We start from the raw sequence: 20,517 nt of genomic DNA, 5'->3' as shown, positions 1-20,517 counted from the left end.
AACCGCGCGACGGTCGCGCACGTATTTCACTGCGTGCTACTGCCGCGTAAGAAATACGCACAGCTGAAGAAAGCAAGCTCTTCAGCAATCTGTTCGGGCGTCTAAAGTAAAAAAAAAAAAAAAAACTAGTTAATGAAAATTAGTATTTTCCACGCAACAATATAAACTGATTTTGGTAGTGCATTGTGCTATTTTTGAACAGGAATATGAACTCAGAGCACGTTAAATCATACAGGACTCCATCTAAATATTAAAATTTTCTGATTCTTGTTTACATTTCTCTTCCCCGTGGCGAGGGTATTGCTCTTACCTTGCCTTATTGGTTTTAAGCAGTGAACTGTTCTATATTCTTAACAAGTTTTACACATCTTTGTTTTCTTTTGTATACTGATTTAGACTGGTGTACTTTCGTTTTCATTGCAAGGGTTATCTTTTCTTTTTTTTTCTTTTTTTGGTACATGCCTAGTTGCTGCGAATACGCGAGGAAGAGAGAATCTTGTCAGGCATTGCTTCTCAGACGTTCTTCATCTCTTGATGTTTCACGAAACAAACTGAATTGATTACTAACGGAAGTAAACTGGTTGAAGGTGGCGTCAACAGCGTGATAGATTGGACCGCGGCGGCGCCTCTTGTACCCTCGCGTAGTCGTGCGTGCGTGTCATTCAACCCTCGCCGCCGGCGCTGCTCGCGGAACGACGGACGTGCCTGTCTCGGTAAACCCGGCCGGGTTGGGTCGATGCCGCCGCGGCTTGGCCCCGTTGGCGTTGCGCCGACGCCGCGACTTGCCTCGGTTCCGAGCACCTGCCCCGACGTCGTTCGTTGGTTCGTTTGGCCGCCTTCGGCACTGACGTAGAGCTAAACGAAAAAAAAAAATTATGCGTGGCTTTGACTGACTGAACGTCGTACCGGTGTGCCACCCCCTGGCTACGTCACTGCTGCTGACCCGAAGGTCGCCGGATCGAATCCCGGCCGCGGCGGCCGCTTTTTTGATGGATACGAAAGTGCTTGAAGCTCGTGTACTTACATTTAGGTGCGCGTTAAAGAACCCCAGGTAGTCGAAATTTCTGGAGCCCTCTACTACGGCGTCTCTCATCATCGTTTCGTGGTTTAGGGACGTAAAACTCCAACAATTATTATTATTCCTCATCCTCACTTCCCTTTCCCACCACCTCGCTTTTCTATACCATATATGGCTATGCTATACTTGACTCTCTCCCCTCCTCCTCACCCTCCTTCGCTAGGCTGCGGACGATACGGCGCTCGTGTGAGCTCCGCTCTAACACGGACACGAGTAATTCGAAGGTTGTGGATTCGGATCCCGCCGACGGAAAGGGTGATTTTTCGTCCACTTTAAATGAGAATCATTACAATACAGTAAAGAAACCACAAATAATGTCTCACGTGCTTTTCTTGGCTTAATTGTCTGTTGGTTTCATTAGTTTTGTATAATACAGAAAACGAGACCCTCGGACAATTCTCCTACTTCCGTACGCACACGAGAAGGCACGTAAGGATGCTACACAGCGCCTTTTGTGCCTTCTCGCGTCCGTGCTTCGTTTCGCGCTGCATCAAAGCTGTTCAAGTGATTCACCAACCAGCCCACATCGCAACCCTTGTCGTCTTCAGCGATTCGACCCCAACACCAACACCGTTCGCCCGCAGGATGCCCCGCTGCTCTGTCGGCTTCGCTCATTTCCGGAGTTGCGAGCTCGCACCTGAGCCCCGTGTCCACCCCGCCCCCCTCTCTGTTTCTCTTCACAAACACATCCGCGGAGACAGTGCCCATCTCAAAGTGTTTCACTTCGGTCTTGCCTTTTTTTATCGTGTTTCACCCCTCCAGCAACGGCAAACAAGATTTCCCGTGCTGTTTGCTCGCCGAGCTCTCGTTACGTTCCAAGGCAGGCGTGTCAAGAAAGTACGGCGGTTCCGTAACAAGATGCATCCAATCTGAGTGCGAGGATAGAGCTGGATGAAGAGGATCGCTTGCGTAGTATCTGTGGAGCACGTGACCTACCAGAACGCGGATATAGAGGAGTGCTCGTCGTTGTTAACTCAGCTTAATTCGTTGCACAATTCGCTCATTGGCGGCACGAAAAACTTACAGAAGCTGAGTAAAATTTGAACACCGTTTCCTAACGACCCTCGCGCGAGTGAGAGTAAACTCGCCGCGCAGTAAATTTGTTGCAGTGAGCGAGGAAGTGAGCTCACGTTCGTATATACCCAAGCGTACGCTCTTTCAAGGAAGTGGAAGGCTTGCGTTGGCCTGCGTTGCGGAAATGGGAAGGAACGATCCGGGGTAAAGTCCAATAGCGGGCTTTTACACCTGATTTCGCTCGTAACATTGCTTGTTTTGTATACAAATAATAATAAGCGAATGCTAAATACCTATGAGCTCTGACGTATAAGGTTTGTCCTGGTTGATCTTCGGGCTCGCACGCCTTCCTTCAATTTGCCACCGAACCTGTGGCTCCTAATCTGTCCCGTGCCTCATTATTACTTTTGTTTTACCCGACGTATCTACAGCAGTTCGCAGCGAAATAGCCACTAAAGCGTCTATAGCTGTCATAGCCATAATTCGCCGCCTAGAAAAGGACCTAATATGCACTGATGGGCTATAGTTGGTGCGCCATGACATTTGATGAAGCAGCGCACAGAGGACACAATCACGCATACATAAAGCGCTTGTGTTTGCGTCACCTTTATGTATGCGTGATTGTGTCCTTCGCGCGCTGCTTCATCAAAATGTCTAGAAAAGCAATATCCGTGTTTTTTTTTTTCTAAGAGGCGTGTCATTACACTTACTGATCCGAACCGTGTACAGAATAAACAGGAAGTCGGGAAGGCGAACGAGAGAGTTCAGGGTGTGGGTTGGGGGGACACTGTCTATACGCTCGCTGACTGCGCGGCGGGCAGTGGCCGCGGACGCAACTCCGCGACGTCTGACAGCCAGCAGATTCCGCCTCTATATAGAGCGGCAGCGCCGCTGCATTCGAACAAAAGGACCGTCAACGTCAAGCGCTGGCTTGCGGGGGACAAGGCCTGTAATTTCGCGGGGGGCCCCCGTACGCCGTGAACAACCGCGCGCGCGTCGGACTTCTACGCCAGTTATAAAGGAGCGAGCGGAAGACGTCACCAAGAAGACGGCACACCGAGTGCATCTAACATCTCCTCGGGTTGACCGTACGTACGTGGCACGAGACTTCAGAAAGAACCCCCTCGCCCCTTACGCCCCCTCTTCGTCAGAGAGCCAGTGAGCATAATGAGCGGCGATCTTCAGCCGGACTCCAGGGAAAGGAGGGGGGCGACCGGAAAGATACGGTCGGCTCATCTCGAAATACGACCATGGCCTTGGCGTGCGTGCGCGCACGCTGGCGGTCATCCATTCGGGGCTTAGCGGGTCGCCGGGCGGTGCTGAGCCGTTTGTCTTTTATTCGTGCTTGCTGGCCGGCACTTGGCTTCCCCCTCTTATTCTTCTTATACAGTTTTACTTTTCGCAGTTATCAACTTGCGCGTGTCCGGTCTTCGCTTGATCCATGTAGGGCCCCGCCGCGTGGCACCCGGACTCTTTCTTGCTCGACTTTGCTTCTCCCCGGCCTTGTGTTCTTCTTCCCGCCTAACTTTAGTCGCGTGCAGCGTTGTAAAAGCCAAATCGCGTGAAGTGGCGCGCCAGATAACGCGTTCCCGTCGCCTCCTATGTCTTCGTAACCAAGCACTGCTCGTCAATTATTTTAACTGCTGTGTCTGTACAGTTGCGCGTGCAATCACTTTTGATGGCCGCTTGTCAGGTTTGAACGCCGGGGCGCACGAGAGCTCGAGAATCGCGCAGCACGAGCGGCATATATCTATAGCCTTCTGTATTGGTTCGATCGTTTGTTCCTAACTGCCTTCCGCGGCGCCAGGCAGGTTTGGAAACGGCGCTTTCCGAATTCCGCTCGAAAAGCGCTGTTGTCGCGACCTGATCGCAATGGTACTTTACATACGCACTTCTAGAACTTCGCGCATATTCATGCAGCTTGAGTTCGTCCATCGAAGAGTATTCGTCATGTCAGTGCATCATAAGCAGCACTATGCAATAGAGCCGAATGATACAAACAGCCTACATGATCAGCCGACAAAAATGAGAGAAAGAGGGGACATCGGACAACTGCGAACTTTCGCACGTGCACAGAACACTTGAAGACAGCATAAACTATGGGTTTATCCAGAATATCGACTTTGGGTGTTACAAGAAAGCGGGGGGGGGGGGGGGTATACATTCCTGGCAGAAATCACTCAATGTAAACTCGCTTGTCTAGGCAGGCTTATGACACAACAGTGACAGAGCATATCTCAGCACTCCCATCACAACCCATGGCTGTTTTAGACGCACCGTAACAACAATCGGTGAGCGTGGGTGCGGTCGTTCAGGAGTCGTTGATCTGTCACGCTGGTAGAACGCTGATCTGTCAGGCTTAAATAGCATTATGGAATTCCGCACAAATGCCAAAACGTCAGGATGCTTCACGGCAAAGTCAGGATGCTTGACACGCTTACGCTGCATGAAACTATACATTTACGGGTAGACTAAGCAGAGCCACCTACTATTCCCATCGCGCGCAAAAAAAAAGAAAAAAAAAAGAGCGCGCCCAGCAGCCTTTCGTCGATCGCAGCGATACGTACGAAGACTGTACACGACTTCATTTTTTTTTTACCCAGCGCCGGATGCCAGCCCACGAGATCGGCGTCTATTTCTTCTTCTCGCATTCGGTTTTGGCGGCGCAGACGTGTGGCGTCGTATACGGCCGCGTTCCTGTCGACAGAACTCTTCTTTATCGGCAAGGCAATCCGGTAATCCTCGGAGAAGTCTTAATCCGAACGAAAGATGGAGCTGCCTCACGACTGTCCGTCCACGTAAACGTACTGGCTTCTCGAGCGTCCGTTTGCGTGAACGGAATCGAGCGATTCGGAGCTGTCCTTTCGCCAATTTTCTCGAACCGATTTCGGTGATTCCCGCGGAAGAGCGAGGATATGAGTTACTCTCTGTCTCCCCTCCCTCTCTCTCCGTGTGTGTTTGTGTGTGTGGAAGGGAGAGGAGGAAGGAGTACGTGCGTACATGTGCGCGTCGAGAGAGAGAGAGGGAAACAACTTTATCCCATCTTTAATGCGAAAAGACGACGATGGAGGCTATCCACCTCAGCCCACCTTAGGATAGCCTCTGAAGTTCGAACACTTTTGTACTAATACAGAATAAGCACAAAAGTGGAAATGGTCTTTTCTCTCTCATGAAAGAATTATACTCAGTTGCCTATTGGATAGCCTATAATAATCCCGCTCCTCACATTTACGTTTCTTTCTTGTGTGCGTGTGTGCATCTTTTCTTGCGCGTTTGCTTTCCTCACCGTTCTTTTTTTCCATCTCTTTCCCTTTCCCCCAAATGTAGGGTAGCAAACCGGATGTTTCAATTTCTGGTTGGCCTCCCTGCCTTTGTCTTATTTGTATCTCTCTTCACACCGGGGGACGTTATCCTTAAGCCCTGGATTGACGCATGATTCCAGTTGCCGAACTTAAAGTAGACCCATAACTGAGGAGGAGGGCGGAGTGCCTGTAGAGCTGTCTTTGCTGCACAACCCCTATGATTCACGGAGAAGGAGCTAGAATGCTGCGACTGACTGCCATTATATTCGGACTCCCCAGTATTATACTATACTGGCAGTGTTATACTATACTGCCATTATACTCGGGTTATTATAAGAACACGGCATGACCGCACTCGCAACCCTGGCAGCGCGAATGGCACGCACACACTTCGACGTGTTCTGTCCGCACTCGGGACAAACCGCGGGTTGCCGCACCTACATGTACTACCGCCGCTCCTGTCAACCTTCAATTCAGCGCACACGCGCTCGTTCGAGCGTACACACGCGTCCTGACGGCGAGTGCACATTGCTCGGAATCAAAGGCAGTTGCGGGAGCAACGGCCTGAAGGGACGCCGCGCATTCCGCCGGCATGCCACTGGCCGACTGCGCGCGTTGTGCTCCGCCACCACCACTAGCGCCACAGCGGCGTCATATCGCCTCGCTGCTGCGCGCTGGCAAGCGCCGCCGTCGCCTCCTTTGTGCGAGCCGCCTCGTGGCTGATCCTGATCTGGACGCCTTTTTTTGTTTGTTCTGTCCAAAAGAGTCCGTGGAGGCCGCTTGCTTTCACGGCAACGCCGAGGAATCCTTTGTGTCCGCCAAAAGCGTGGTAGAGAGCGCGCCCCGTCCATGCCGCTTTTAGCTGCATGCGCGCCTCTTGTTCGAGAACGCTCACACACTTAACGACATGAGAAAAAGAAGGGAGAGCGCTGACACGAGATCCGCTGACATGCGGTGACAACGCTTGTTTGCGCGCCGTTGTCGGCAGTGCCGCTCGAGAGCATAATTCATTGGAGATACAGTAGAACCCCGTTCATAAGTTCCCGTTTCGTACGCCTTCCTAGTGCCAACGTTCGCGATGTTTATATCAAGCGAAAGTGCGCGATGTTTTAGTGAATTTGAATTGTACGTCTTCCCGGATAGTGCGTTTTTTTCTAGCGGCTTTTTTTTTTTTTTTTAAGCGTATGAACGATGTTGTACTGCAAGTATTTGCCGTAAAACGCTGCATGTTTAGGCTCAGTGGCTTCACACATGCTGGTCATATGAACCACGAAAGTAGTAGTATATATGTATTGAGACTTTATGAATATCTGCCAACCCTCCCCCCCTCCCCCTCCCCCCTTTTTTTCCAGCAAAAAGCAGGAAACGTACAAAAAAAAAAAAAGCTTGCTGCAACATAATGCGACTCAGTGGCTTCCGGTCGTGAATGACGGAGTGTAACATCCCTGAAAACCCGACAACACACTCAACTGTCGTTCTAATAACATGTGAAAAATGCTTTCAGCTAACAAACACGCGGGTTTTCTACAAGGGTTCCGACATAAACGTTCGTTTCTTTCCACACGCCACTCGGAATGTTTCGCTTATATGCATACGGACCGCCTTTGATCCGCGGTGTGGAATAGCAATGCTCGAAATATTAAACGTCACATTCTCACATCCACCAGATCTGTGCGTTCAGTATGCGCGGAAGGAGGTATACCTGTTGATTCTGCCTTTTTGATATGATTCTGCTTTAGCACCCGTTTTTGTCTGGACCCCGTATAAAATTATAATAGAGCCCCCAATGTTTTACACACTACTGCAGCTTATGCTTTGTTTCCTGGCCTGTTCCGAATGTTGTTTTGACGACCGCTGCTTACGCGTGTTTTCCGCAGGTCAGCAAAGTCCGCGTGGATCGCTGCCAGCAGTACAACACGTGCGACCAATGTCTTCAGGCCAGGAACCCCTACTGCGGATGGTGTTCGCTCGAAAAAAGGTAAGTCGATCGCGATGAAACGGAAAATTAAACGTGTAACCTTACAGGATCAGAAGAGAGCAGAGTGGATCAGGGAACAAACAGCTATTAAGGACATCTTAGTCGAAATCAAGAAGAAACGGGCATGGGCAGGGCATGTATCGCGTAGGCAAGATAACCACTGGTCATTAAGAGTAACAGACTGGATTCCAAGAGAAGGCAAGCACGCGAGGGGGAGTCAGAGGGTTAGGTGGACAGATGAGATAAGAAGTTTGCGGCGATAACGTGGCCGCTGCAAGCACAGGACCGGGTTGATTGGCGAAACTTCCGTCAAGCTTCTTCGCGGTTGAAAACAATACTAGTTTATACTTACAGTGGGCTACTGATTATGCGGGCTTTCACAACACATACGGCGCTAACATGAAAAAAGAGGTAAACGCGGGGCGAAGTTTATACGCGTTTATCTCATTGATAACGAAGTTACCGCATCAGTCATCCAGTGTCAAAGAGCTCAGCGACGAAATAAACACAGCCGGTTCTTCACATTAAGACGTCTCTGAGGAGCTGACATCCACAGTGTTACGAATGGGGGTTTCGTGTCGAAGAAAAGCCGGGAGGCTGGCGAGCCGATGATGTCGGAGATGTCGGACTATCGCTGTGGGCAGATCAAAGAGGCAAAACGTTTACCAAAACTTAACAACGTTTATAGCAGGTATAGCAGGTCATAGCAAGATATCGCAGTACAGAGCCTGCCAGCTCGACCAAGTCGGCTGGGGCGTCTCCCTAACAACGGACCAGGCCGGTCTTAAATAGGGGACCAGTCCATTGTTGACAGGGTGGCTCTTTGATCCCAGGTGTTGACGTTCTTCTAGTCTCCTGACGATCCGCCGGCCGCAGGTGTTGACGTTCTTCTAGTCTTCTGACGATCCGCCGGCCGCAGGTGTTGACGTTCTTCTAGTCTCCTGACGATCCACCGGCCGCAGGTGTGGAGCAGCCTTTCCATCGTCCTCAGGAATGCTGCTTTCCGTCGAAGAACGACTGGCGTCAATCGAGGTGTCTGGCTGAAACGACTGGATTTCAGACAATGCATGCAGGGCTAAGTCCCTGCCTCCAGGTGGCAGGTGCGGACCCTTTTCTTGGTCGCAGGGTAGACGCTGACCGCGATGCCGTGAACTTCCAACGAAGTGCAGGTGCTTGTTCGCTTCCCCGTTCGGTCAGGTGCTCTGGCACAACAGCACCCCCGCCACAAGACAATGCATCCAGAATTCGAGCTGTCAAACGCAGCTCGGATGATGCGATGCTGGTTGACCGTTGTCAACTGTGGTCGTACAGCTCTTTCCTCAAGGAGTGACCTCCATGGCTCAGCAGCGGTTCACTGGAACTGCCAAGATTCAACACAAAGCCAAACCACTCTGGCCAAAGCAAGTGCCCTCCAAATGCTGATCAAATCGCCAGACTAGCATAAAAGAACAAAACATTTCCTAGAGACTACGCTAAGCTAAAATTAAAACATCACGAGCAACGTATCTCAGGAAGAATACCAAAGTGAGGACGTGCCTCTAGCTAAGTGTCAGTACGTGACACTGCTAAAACCAATCAGAATGTCTTCGCGAGCGATTCTCAAAGGTGACATCGGCGGATTAGGGACGATCGAAGCAGCTGGGGAAGACTGAATTTTGCCCCAAAACTACAAACACTTCACTAAGTGCTCCCCAAATCGAGCGCCTTGGCACCACTCGCAAGTGTTCTGAATGCTTATCAACAAACATTTCAAGATAAACAGCACTAGCCTTTCGCTAAAACGCTCTCGCTCATTGCACTCGGCAAATGAGTATTACATAAGAAAACAAAGCGCTTTAAACTAAATACGAAGTAAAACTGAAAATCAAACTCACGTGTTTAACACAAAACGAAATAAACTGAAAATCAAACTCACGTGTTTAACACAAAACAATGAGAAACTAAAATTACACTGACGCGCATACTAACACGTACAAAAAAACACGTAAGAAGGTATGTTATACAGAGGCTTTTCTCATTCAGCCTTCATCTCTGTAAACACAACGAACAGCTCTTCTCACCCGTCCTAACGCTCGCGCTTCTAAATACCAAAACAAAGGTATCTTAATCGGAGGCTCTTAACGCTCAGCCTACATCGTCGTTAAAACAATTCATAGCTCTCTACACTAGCGCTGACGGTCATGTTTCTAGCTAAAAAAAAAGAAACAAATAACCCAAACAAACGTCTCAAAGTCTGCTACAATGAGGAGGAAAGTGACAAATTACAAAATTTCACTCCTCAATTCGTTAGTACACATTAACACACTAACTTCTTTCAAGATGTCAATTCATCTTTATGCTGCGGTTATCCCAGGGTGTCTCCAAACGCACCCTTTCAGACGAACTCTTGGGAGCCGCGCATTCCACACTTTTCGAGGGGTCCGATCTGGACAAAGGGACAGGGAACAAACCTGTCCGACACACTTAGTAGCGGCTACCTTTGTACCGTGGTCGCCGAACTCAGACAAACCGGCATACCAGCGGTTTTGTCTGCCCTTTGTACCCCTCCGGGCTAAGCCGTTACCCTTTTGCCACTGCGAGGAACAGCCTTTGTCGCTAATCCGGTGTACGCGACACCTCGCTGCGCTCCTGCCGCTTCTTCGCGTAGGAGAGATTAGGCGATGACAACGGCGCTTGAATTTACTTGAAATTCGGGTCCTCGCGACACGCTTCACGCTCAATCTAGATCTCAGTTTCCGCAGGAGTCTGAACTTGAGACCTTTTCCAGTAGGCATTCTCGGAGATTCCTGTACCTTTCTCCTGGTGGGCCTCTTCGTGATCTGAAGCCTAGCCTTTAACCTGGCGTCTCGAGAGATGACGTCATCGCGCTTGGCCATTTTAGCGCGCCTGACGCCAAATCTGGATCTCCGCAGCTGTCTCAACTTCCATCTCTTCTTAGCGGGCCTTTTCGATTTCTTAGGCCCAACCTGGATCTTGGCGTCTCGACAGATGACGTCATCGCGCCTAGCCACTTTTGTGCGCTTAACGCCACTCGTCGCTCTCGCGTTTGCCTTCACGCGTTTTCGCCTACGCCTTTTCCTTTCGGTACTGCTCGGAATGCCCGCAGCATCGGCACTCGTACTCGCAAGTACGCCGCATTCAATTTGCTTTGCCAAAGCACGAGACGGCTCAACTAACTGATTCTCGGGGCCGCGGCTAGGTGTCTGTGCGTCTGACCTAACGTTAGTCCCGACACGCTCTAAGTCAGCCAGCTCGCCCTGAGCTGTCTCTATTCGTGGCGGTGTACCACTGTCGCGGGTACAACCCTTTTCTTGGCCTTCGAAGTCGGCCTTTTCATAACTATGACGCACTTCGGCGTCCTGCGCCTCGCGATCGGCTTCGGCCTCTAGCGCTTCGCGATCGGCTTCGGCCTCTAACGCTTCGCGATCGGCTTCGGCCTCTAACGCTTCGCGATCGGCTTCGGCCTCTAGCGCCTCGCGATCGGCTTTGGCCTCTAGCGCTTCGCGATCGCCTTCGGCCTCTAGCGCTTCGCGACGGGCTTCGGCCTCTAGTGCCTCGCGACGGGCTTCGGCCTCTAGCGCCTCGCGACGGGCTTCGGCTTCTAGCGCCTCGCGACGGGCTTCGGCTTCTAGCGCCTCGCGACGGGCTTCGGCGTCCTCTATCGCCTTACGACGGGCCTCGGCCTCCAGCGCTTCGCGACGTTTCTTGACCTCTTGGTCTCTGCGGCGCGAATCGACCGCCTGCGCCTTTCGATGCGCCTCATGCGCTAGGGCTTTACTGTCTCGACCTTTGCAGTTAGCAGGACCTGGAGCTGCGAAGTGGCGCAACAAGGCCTCTTTGGCCTTATCAAAGTCTTGCGCTTCCTCAGCGGATAAGCGCTCCAAAACGCATGCAGTTTGGCGCGGCAGCAACGTGACAAGCTTCTCCAACCAAAGGTTTCGGCTAACGCCGACCTCCTCGCAGACGGTCTCAAAGCCAGCGAGAAAAGTCTCAATGTTCAAGCCTGACTTGAAGACGGGGAGACAGTATCGTGCTCGTTGCCACTTACTCGCCTCAATTTCATCATGAAGCTCCTTCGTCCTAAGAGCATGTACTCGCTCTTCGCGACGCCTCTGAGCCTGCCTCTCTTCGCGCCTTTCGCGTTCCTCGGCCTCCCGCTTTTCACGCATTTCGCGTTCCTCCGCCTTCTGCCCTTTCTCGCAAATCTCCTCCCAAGTCTCGTCAGCTTCCTCGATGGTCACGTTCTCCGCCCGCATCACCTCGAGAATCGCTTCCTTTGTTTTTGCGGACCCGGCGGAAATGCCCAAGTCCTCACAAATTTCGAGGAGGTCCTGCGCTAGGTACTTCTCCATCGCGATCTCGTCCCTCGTGATGCTTTCTTACAACATTTACTCTTACTTTAAAACTAATATCGTGGTTTAAAGTGAGTAAATCAAACAAAAAACACAAAATTCTCTCCTAACATCTGCCTGTGCTAGAGAGGTCTGGCGAAATGACCAGTAAACGTTGGGCACTCACCCAACCAAAGTTGTCGACTCCGGTCGAACTCGTGGCTGCCGTCGAGCGGTGTCGTGGTCGTCCTCGAGCCTCGGGCCTGCAGGGATCTGATCCAACTTTCCAACCGTTGAGATCAGGGTAGCATATCCCGTGCAGCCAAACGTTGAGGTGAGGTAGCGTATCCCAGCGAAGCCAAACGTTGAGATGAGGGTAGCGTATCCCACCTTGTCCAAAGATGAGAAGAGGGTAGCGTATCCCACCGCTGCCACCACTGTTACGAAGTGGGTATAGGCCCTCGGGTGCGCAGCTCGAGATACGGGGTCGTGGTATCCCACCACTGCCACCACTGTTACGAATGGGGGTTTCGTGTCGAAGAAAAGCCGGGAGGCTGGCGAGCCGATGATGTCGGAGATGTCGGACTATCGCTGTGGGCAGATCAAAGAGGCAAAACGTTTACCAAAACTTAACAACGTTTATAGCAGGTATAGCAGGTCATAGCAAGATATCGCAGTACAGAGCCTGCCAGCTCGACCAAGTCGGCTGGGGCGTCTCCCTAACAACGGACCAGGCCGGTCTTAAATAGGGGACCAGTCCATTGTTGACAGGGTGGCTCTTTGATCCCAGGTGTTGACGTTCTTCTAGTCTCCTGACGATCCGCCGGCCGCAGGTGTTGACGTTCTTCTAGTCTTCTGACGATCCGCCGGCCGCAGGTGTTGACGTTCTTCTAGTCTTCTGACGATCCGCCGGCCGCAGGTGTTGACGTTCTTCTAGTCTCCTGACGATCCACCGGCCGCAGGTGTGGAGCAGCCTTTCCATCGTCCTCAGGAATGCTGCTTTCCGTCGAAGAACGACTGGCGTCAATCGAGGTGTCTGGCTGAAACGACTGGATTTCAGACAATGCATGCAGGGCTAAGTCCCTGCCTCCAGGTGGCAGGTGCGGACCCTTTTCTTGGTCGCAGGGTAGACGCTGACCGCGATGCCGTGAACTTCCAACGAAGTGCAGGTGCTTGTTCGCTTCCCCGTTCGGTCAGGTGCTCTGGCACAACAACAGAAAGCGACCGTAAAGACCCCGTTTTATCTCCTCCGGGAAATTCGGGGGTCGCGGTGGCTTTGTCGCTGGCTTTCTAACGATAATCCGGAAAAAGGCATCGCGCCTTTGACTTGGCTGGGATACGTATAGTCATCATGACTCCGGGATTTGTCCCCCGCTAGGCCCGCAGCTGTATACAGGCTATCACATCGAATGCGACGCGCTGAGCGAAGGGTGATGGCGTTGGGTGGGTGTGCTTGCCTGCTCGGCAGAGTCACTCTCTGGGAAGCATACACAAAGTGCATCGCGCGCGCGCTCTTTCGGGGCCTCGATCCATTTCCATATGAATGCTTTATTCCGTCGCGAGCGCGAAGGCAGCGCGCGCTGGCGGCGTTACGCCGCGTCCGGCCTTTATGAGCGCGCGCAACGGTTATTACGAGGGATGGTCTCGGTGGGCACTCCCTCCCCCACCCCGATCGGGGACTGCTCTCCTCTTCCTCGGAAGTCGCCCCCCACCCCCACCCCCAGCCCCCAATCCCTGGCGCGGTTGGGCGGGATATGTGACATAGGAGCAGTAGAGGCGAAGCTGCGCGTGTTGTATGTGTTACAGTGGGGGGTTAGAGATGAAGGCGGGCAAGGCGCAACAAATCCAGCCACCGTCATTGTCCTCCGTCACACGAGGGCGAGGGTAGATGCGGGAAGGGGCTGCCGCCACCGCCGTTGCAGGATTTATGGACCGCAGCGGCGCGACGTCCGGAGAGAAAGAGGCGCGCGGTTATGGGTTTCTCCTCCGAAACATTTTCGTCCTCCGACACTGCTGCTTGCTTGCTTTTACTTTGCTGGCTGTTGCTGTCGTGGTAGCGGCGGCTCCCGGTGGCGCGTCTCGTATTATGGACCGTGCCATTGCTGTCCGCTGCCTGCATGGCGGCGTGGGCGAAAGTTTACGAGGGATTCCCTCGCTTCCTCCACTCTCTTTCCGTCTTTGCTTTTTCCGCGGACGCCGTTTCTTGCGCTGCGGAGCTCGCGCACGCATACACACACGCGGGGCCTCTGCCTTCGCTCGGCGCTTGTTTGCCTTGGTGAAAAGACGGTGCCAGAAGCTTGCAGTAGCAAAACGGCAATGGCTGCCTGCCTGCCGGTCTGTACCGGCTGCGGGACAACCTTTGCAGCAGTCACTCGCGTGACCTGGACTTTTTTTCGCCTGACCTTTGTCCCCGCTCTACACCAATACTCAGCTGCTTGCCGTGATGGAAGTAGGCTGCAAGCCCAGTCTGTACTTGCCGGAACTGTTTCAGCGAACAGCGAAGCCGTCGCAATGTCTAAATATCCAACGATCGTAGTGTCTTGCCCGGTGTCCGCGCAGTCATTGCTGACGGCTTCTTTGCCGACATGCATGTAGCTAGCATGCTACAAAGGGATGCAGCTGCATCCCTTTGTAGCATGCTTGAGTCGCGTCACAGAGCTCACAACGCGACCATCGATTCTGGTGCAATCAAAACGCACCGCTCCTCGCAATGAAACATGTTGCTGGAGCTGAAATGCTAACTCGTAGCTGATCTAATAGTCCAGCTACAGGGCTTTATCCAAAATTTCGGCTTTGGGGGGGGGGGGGCGCAGTGATGTATAGCACCCCCCCCCCCCCCAAATCGCTGAAGCACCAAGCGCGCTTCATGTATTTATGCGCCACTGTGTCTGGCTCTGTGAGGGAATATAGCCACCTAGTCAATGACATTATTCAACGATTCCAACTATAAACGACTAGGGCAGGGGCGTAGCCAAGGGGGGGGGGGGGGTTGGGGGGGTTCAAACGCCCCGAAATTTTTCAATTTTGCTTGTGTATATATACACGCACACATACAAACGCACGCAGGAACATACATAAAGCATGGTTGAACCCCCCCCCCCCCCCCCCCCCGCGAAAAAAATTTCTGGCTACGCCCCTGGACTAGGGATAGTTTTCCTCAGCGCATACATGGATGAAAGACGTGAAAGGAGTAGGTTATTTAGACGACGGGACATTATATATTTACGTACACGATGGTATTGTAAACGTTGGCAACTCCTTGTCACTGGCTCTTCTCTTCCTTTTCATCGTCATATATACAAATAGAGATGACGTCAAATTACACCGACTGTATTAATAATGATAAACTGACGGAACATTTCCCCGAGTGGTACGTTCTTCCCCCTCGATCAATTCACGCTCAGTCGCTTTTGCGCCACAAAAACCAATGTAACTAAGTACCGACAACCTACATGACTTATTTTGCTGAGCTGAGCTGAGTGGCACGGGAAGACATTTCTTGGCCACAGCTGGCCGTGGATGCGAGATCGTCGTCGTCCATCCGTGGGAACGGAACGCGCGGGACCGGCTTTTAGCAGTTGCACGCCGGCCCGCGCTGACCAGCTTAATGTGCCATCTCTCTACCCTCCTCCTCAATCTTCCCTGCACGGCACCCATCTTCTTGCCGGCTCTATATTGCCCGACCGCATTAACTTTTTTCTTTTCTTTCCATCTCCCCATTCTATCGCCCACTGTAAATCTCCTGTTGCTTTAACGGGTCGGCGAGCACCGCGAAGACTTGTGCGTCTGTTTGTCTGTCGGGGGCGGCACAAAGGGCAGTCGACCCCCCCCCCCCCTCACACACACACACACACACACACACACACACACACACACACACACACACACGCACACTCACTCGCAGCAGTGCTCAGTGTAAAAGCACAACGCCGCCTGCGTCACGTCTATCGGGTGCCCGCATCGGCCGCTACATAATGGACGAAGATGGGCCGGGCCGCGGTTTTTGGCGGCGTCGGGACGTCAGCGTGTACGGGATGTGAGCCAGTGGCGGTGTGTCTCTGATGCGACGAGCGACCGCGCGCGCTTTAGCGGCATCGTGTAGTAGCATTTAGGTAGACGGGGGGGGGGGGGGGGTGCTGCGGTCAGGGCCACGTGCTGCTTTGGTGCCACCGGTCCCCATCAATTATGCACGCGCCAAGGGCGGCAGCTGGGGTGTGGGGTCCGTATACGTGTAGGTTTGACGCCGTTTTGCGCCGACAGGGGGACCAGACTTCGGCGCGAGCGTCGTGTGCACGCGGGGATGGTCTCATGTTTTGTTACTGCCTGTTGTCTCTCGGGTGAGCTCGGTGACCGAGGTTTCAAATGGGCAGTCGCGGGTGAATCACTCTGTAGAGGCTTCTCTCCTGCCGAGAGTACACATATAGTGACGGGGGAGCGCTAAGTGCTACAAAGAATATTGAGGGGGCCGCTCCCAGCTCAATTTTTCTTTCTCTATCTTTTTTTCGGGCGTTCTATAGAAAGCAAGGCTTTGTGAAAATGCGGGCCACAAGTAGCTTCCATATGCTTAGTCTAAAAGTTTCTGCATATGTATCAGAGCCGCTCATGCCCGCATATCACACCAATATAGCACCCGCTAATTCCTCTGGCCCACGTGAAACTCGGCGGATAGTTACGGTGTTCTTCACTGACCGCTACGCGACGTATTGGGTTCGACTCTCAGGCCTCAGCGACGAGATTCAAGTGAGGACTCGGAGTGTGGAAAATGCTCATGCACCTGTCTGTCTGTATTGGCGTGCGCAAAAGAACCACAGCTGGAGTCCTGCACTGTATAAAGCCAGTATTCGGACTTTCAACCGAAGATTTGGAAAGAGAAGATCCTTGTACGTTAACGGACAAGGATCTTCTCTTTCCAAATCTTCGGTTGTGCGCTAACCGAACGCTAACCAAAATATGCACGCGCTAACGGTTGTGCGCTAACGGACGCTAACCGTAATATGCAAGCGTACAAAGAAGCTCAGGTTGTACTTGCGGGCTAACACTTCTTGGGTACAGAAAGATGAACATTGTTAGAGAACTTTAGATTCGGGGACGCAACTGACTTGCATAACCAGGAACCACTAGTTAAAGACTAAAGAACTACGTCTGACTAAAGAACCCGACGTCTGTTTAACTTGCTGAAACCTGAGCAGCTTGCGTACGCAAGCTTGATATCGTGACCCCCCCCCCCCTTGTATCCCGCAATAAGGTGCCCTATAATGAAATCATGCAAGTTTCGGCATGTTGGTACTCCATTCCAGCTTCTAGCCGATACAAGACAATCACCGAGTCAAGGCAAGGACTCGAGATAAGGACCGTCGTCGGCTGTCGCTTGGGCCTTGTCTTGTCTTGTGCGCTAGAAGCTGAAAGGGGACCTATCAGGTTCTCCCATTAGCTTACAGCCCTCCCTCCTCTCCTCGGAAAAATCCTGTATCCGCCCCTGATCGCGATCACTAGATAGGCGCACCAGTATGTAATTATAGGCATCAGCTCCAACCGACAAGTACCTCGCGTGTTCTCAACTCTCGAAAAAACTCCCTCGTCGCAGGTGCACGGTGCAGTCGGAGTGTCTGAACGCGTCCGCTGGCGCCGACCAGCGGAGCTCGTCGCGGTGGCTGTCGCTGGACACGCAGCAGTGCATCGACTTCCAGTCCATCGCGCCTGAGAAGCTGCCCCGCTCGGCCACGACCACCGTGAGTCACGCCTGTCTTTTTTTCAACTCTGTGTCAATCAGTATAAAGCGAAAGCTTAACTCGCCCATTCACAACTAACGGACACTTAGGCGCACGTTTGTGGCTTTCTGGGAGCTATGAGGCCGGGCTCTCAAAATGTTTTCCTCTGTAAAAGGCCGGCTATGAAGTCTGCACAAGGCATATGGGGAAGTCTGTCGACTTATTCAAGTGCCTGACTCTACAGACACTCCGTGTCACGTTTGTGAACAATCTAATATAGGCTTACATTCTCTCTCTCTTTCCATTCCACTGGTTCTGGATAGCAAACTGGACAATCAATCAATCAATCAATCAATCAATTAATCAATCAATCAATCTATCTCATCTATCTGTCTGTCTGTCTGTGTAATCTATCTTATCTATCTATCTGTCTCAGGCCACATAGTGTTGTGCCTTAGGAGTATAGTTTAAAATGGTTTCACTTGGAGTGATGTTACGATCACGCGGGCGTTGAAGGTAACTTGCACGAATGCCACTGATCCCAAAACTTTCCTTTTGTGATGCTGCTACCCGCGCGTGTACGCACACTGCATGAGAAACACTGTGGGTTTCGCTCCCTCCTTCCCAGGTGGAGATCGCCATCAACCAGTTGCCCCAGCTGCCCCGCGGCGCCCACTACGAGTGCGTGTTCGGACACAGCGCCCCGATCCAGGCGAGGGCCACGCAGCACGGACTCGCCTGTTCCACGCCGGCCGTTCCCGACAGGCCACCCATACCCGCCGGATCGGGTAAGCACTATGATGTGCGAGCTCGACCAAGGAGGTTTAAAAAGAATTGCTGCAGCGAAAATTATGCCTAAAGAGTGAAGCCCGGCCTCGCGAAAGATCGTATTAAGCTCGCCAGGCGTGGGAGGAAAACGCTCGCTTTTCTTCGCTGAATACTAACATTCCTAAGACGGCAGCCGCCATCTTAGGAGGTGCATCACGAAACATTCGCGTTCAGCGAGAATTTCGCGTCGCGCTATTGGGTGTACATATTGGAAGTCACATACAACTGCATTCGAGGTTTGTAAATCAGCTGGCGCGGCCCGTTCTCCAAGTATACTGCAATGCGCAAAGCTTATCAGATTCGTAAGTGCATTTTGTCCTATTTGTAAGCTCATTATTTGCGCTCTGATCGCCGCCTGTATTGCTTCTCGCGCGCAGATCACGTGGACGTGACGCTGTACATCCGGTCCAGCGAAACGAACACCGACTTCCTGCACAGACCGTTCACGTTCTACGACTGCTCCGTCCACAAAACGTAAGTCTGGATTCTCGAGGCAAGATATATATGTTGAACGCGGCATTACGTCGCTGGAAAAAAAAAAAAAAAAAACGAAATACGTTAGAAGCATAAAACATTGCAGTCTGTTCCATGCAGTGAAAACCTTTGGACAGTGGAACTGTAAGAGTGCGAGTGTATGTGATTAAGTATCATCATCGTCATCATGATTTCGTCTTACTTATTTCCTCATTCCCGCCACCCTCTGGTCACTTGATCTGCGTTAGGACTACTACTACTGCTGCTAGTACCACTACGATTACGGTGTCTGATCTGAATGTTTGAAGAAAACTGTTACTGCACTCTTTCCTTTATGCGTACGCTTTTTCTTTTTTTTTGGTTATCCATATTGAATACGCAAAATGCCTAAAAAATTCACATAATCAATTCTTGGTCAATCCCCCAGAGTGTGTATGAGCCATGTCAGAGGTTACAACAACAACAACAACAATAACAACAACGGCTCGGACCAAGGTGCATTGCTATGAATATATGTGGTAGAGTTTATTTCAATTCGTGGTCCCAGGCATTGTTTCGAAGACTGTGACCGAATGGGTTAGCGCTTCATGGGAAAGCGGAACCAATTAGTTTCATGATTGAGCCGCGGAATTCCATTGTCACGTTGATAGGCATCAGCGTGTAAACAGCAGACGCTGGAAGAAGCAGCTGGCGCATGAAAGGAAGTCTCTGCAAGAAAGATCACCGCGATGGGAAGCAGTTATAGTAGGCGAGCATTGTTGTCGTGGCGTTGAGTGTTTCATAAGCCACACACACACATAAATCGTCCGGGGCTTTTCGTTTTCTTGTCTCGAAAACCGCCGGGAAGTAAAACGCGAGTTCTAATCCCACTCTCGTCGTGCCCGCAGTTGCACGACTCTTTCCTCAGTAATCGCTCGCTCGTTAGCGGAGTGGGGCCGCTTAATCGCGCGCTCGTTATAAACGCTGATGGAGAGCCTCAGTGCGCATGCCCGCCTTCTCAATCCGACTGCATGCGTGTCTATCTTTCTTCTTTGCTCCGCAGATGCTCAGCGTGCGTGACGAGCGCCTTCGCCTGCAACTGGTGCTTCAGCGAGAACACCTGCACGCACAACGCCACCTCGTGCTCCAGGAACGTCATCAGCGGAGAGAACGTGAGTGCACACGCCACTCCTATTCGTCAACGCTGTCGACGTCGTCGTGTCCCGCTCGTGCCTCTGTTGCGTGACGAGCGCGGAGGCGGCGGCCGCACTGCGGGGAGTGCGCTCGCACGGAGTAGACCGGCTCCGCTCCAGCCGCCTCAGAGGTGGTCGCTTGGCTGCTCCGGGCGATGGATGCAGCTCTGGATTGATTGCCGGTGGTTAGGTCAAAAAAAGACGGCGGTTGCCGCCGCCGCGTATGGTCTTCACTTAACCATCGCAACCACGCAGGCACGCGTGAATAGAAAGCCACACCGACGGATGCGATGCTTGCGTAGGATTTATAGCGATGCTGTATTGAAGAGAACAGTGCACGGTAACGCCGATTACATGCGTAGGCCTGCGATGTATGCGATACGTTTTTGTTGTAACTGCCGCGTGCGACGTTCACTACAGATGTCGCTGTTTCCACCAGCAGTTACGCTAAACGTAGGCGCGCTGACCAACTGACAAGGGCAGATGACCATGCAGCTTTTCTAGTTCCCGTTAGTGATCTCGTCAAGCTTAAGAAGAAAAAAAAAATTAAATTATGTCCTTCGTGGCGAAGCAGTCCTTCATCCATTTTCCTTTCGACCTGCACCCATTTAGATTCACGATCGTAAAAACAG

General features: G+C 52.0%; 1 protein-coding gene across 1 annotated transcript in view; it reads left to right on the top strand.

Moving 5' to 3' along the window:
* Positions 1–20,517, top strand: part of LOC119396591 (plexin-B-like) — a 171,565-nt gene that overhangs the window by 117,533 nt on the left and 33,515 nt on the right. Inside the window, 5 exon segments of the mRNA XM_037663867.2 lie at positions 7,272–7,372; positions 17,288–17,432; positions 18,040–18,199; positions 18,617–18,713; positions 19,756–19,864. Of these exon segments, the coding sequence (XP_037519795.1) occupies positions 7,272–7,372; positions 17,288–17,432; positions 18,040–18,199; positions 18,617–18,713; positions 19,756–19,864 (612 nt within the window).

The sequence above is a fragment of the Rhipicephalus sanguineus genome, chromosome 6 (genome assembly GCF_013339695.2).
Source record: "Rhipicephalus sanguineus isolate Rsan-2018 chromosome 6, BIME_Rsan_1.4, whole genome shotgun sequence".
Lineage (NCBI taxonomy): Eukaryota > Metazoa > Arthropoda > Arachnida > Ixodida > Ixodidae > Rhipicephalus > Rhipicephalus sanguineus.
This window is presented reverse-complemented; position numbering and strand designations above follow the sequence as displayed.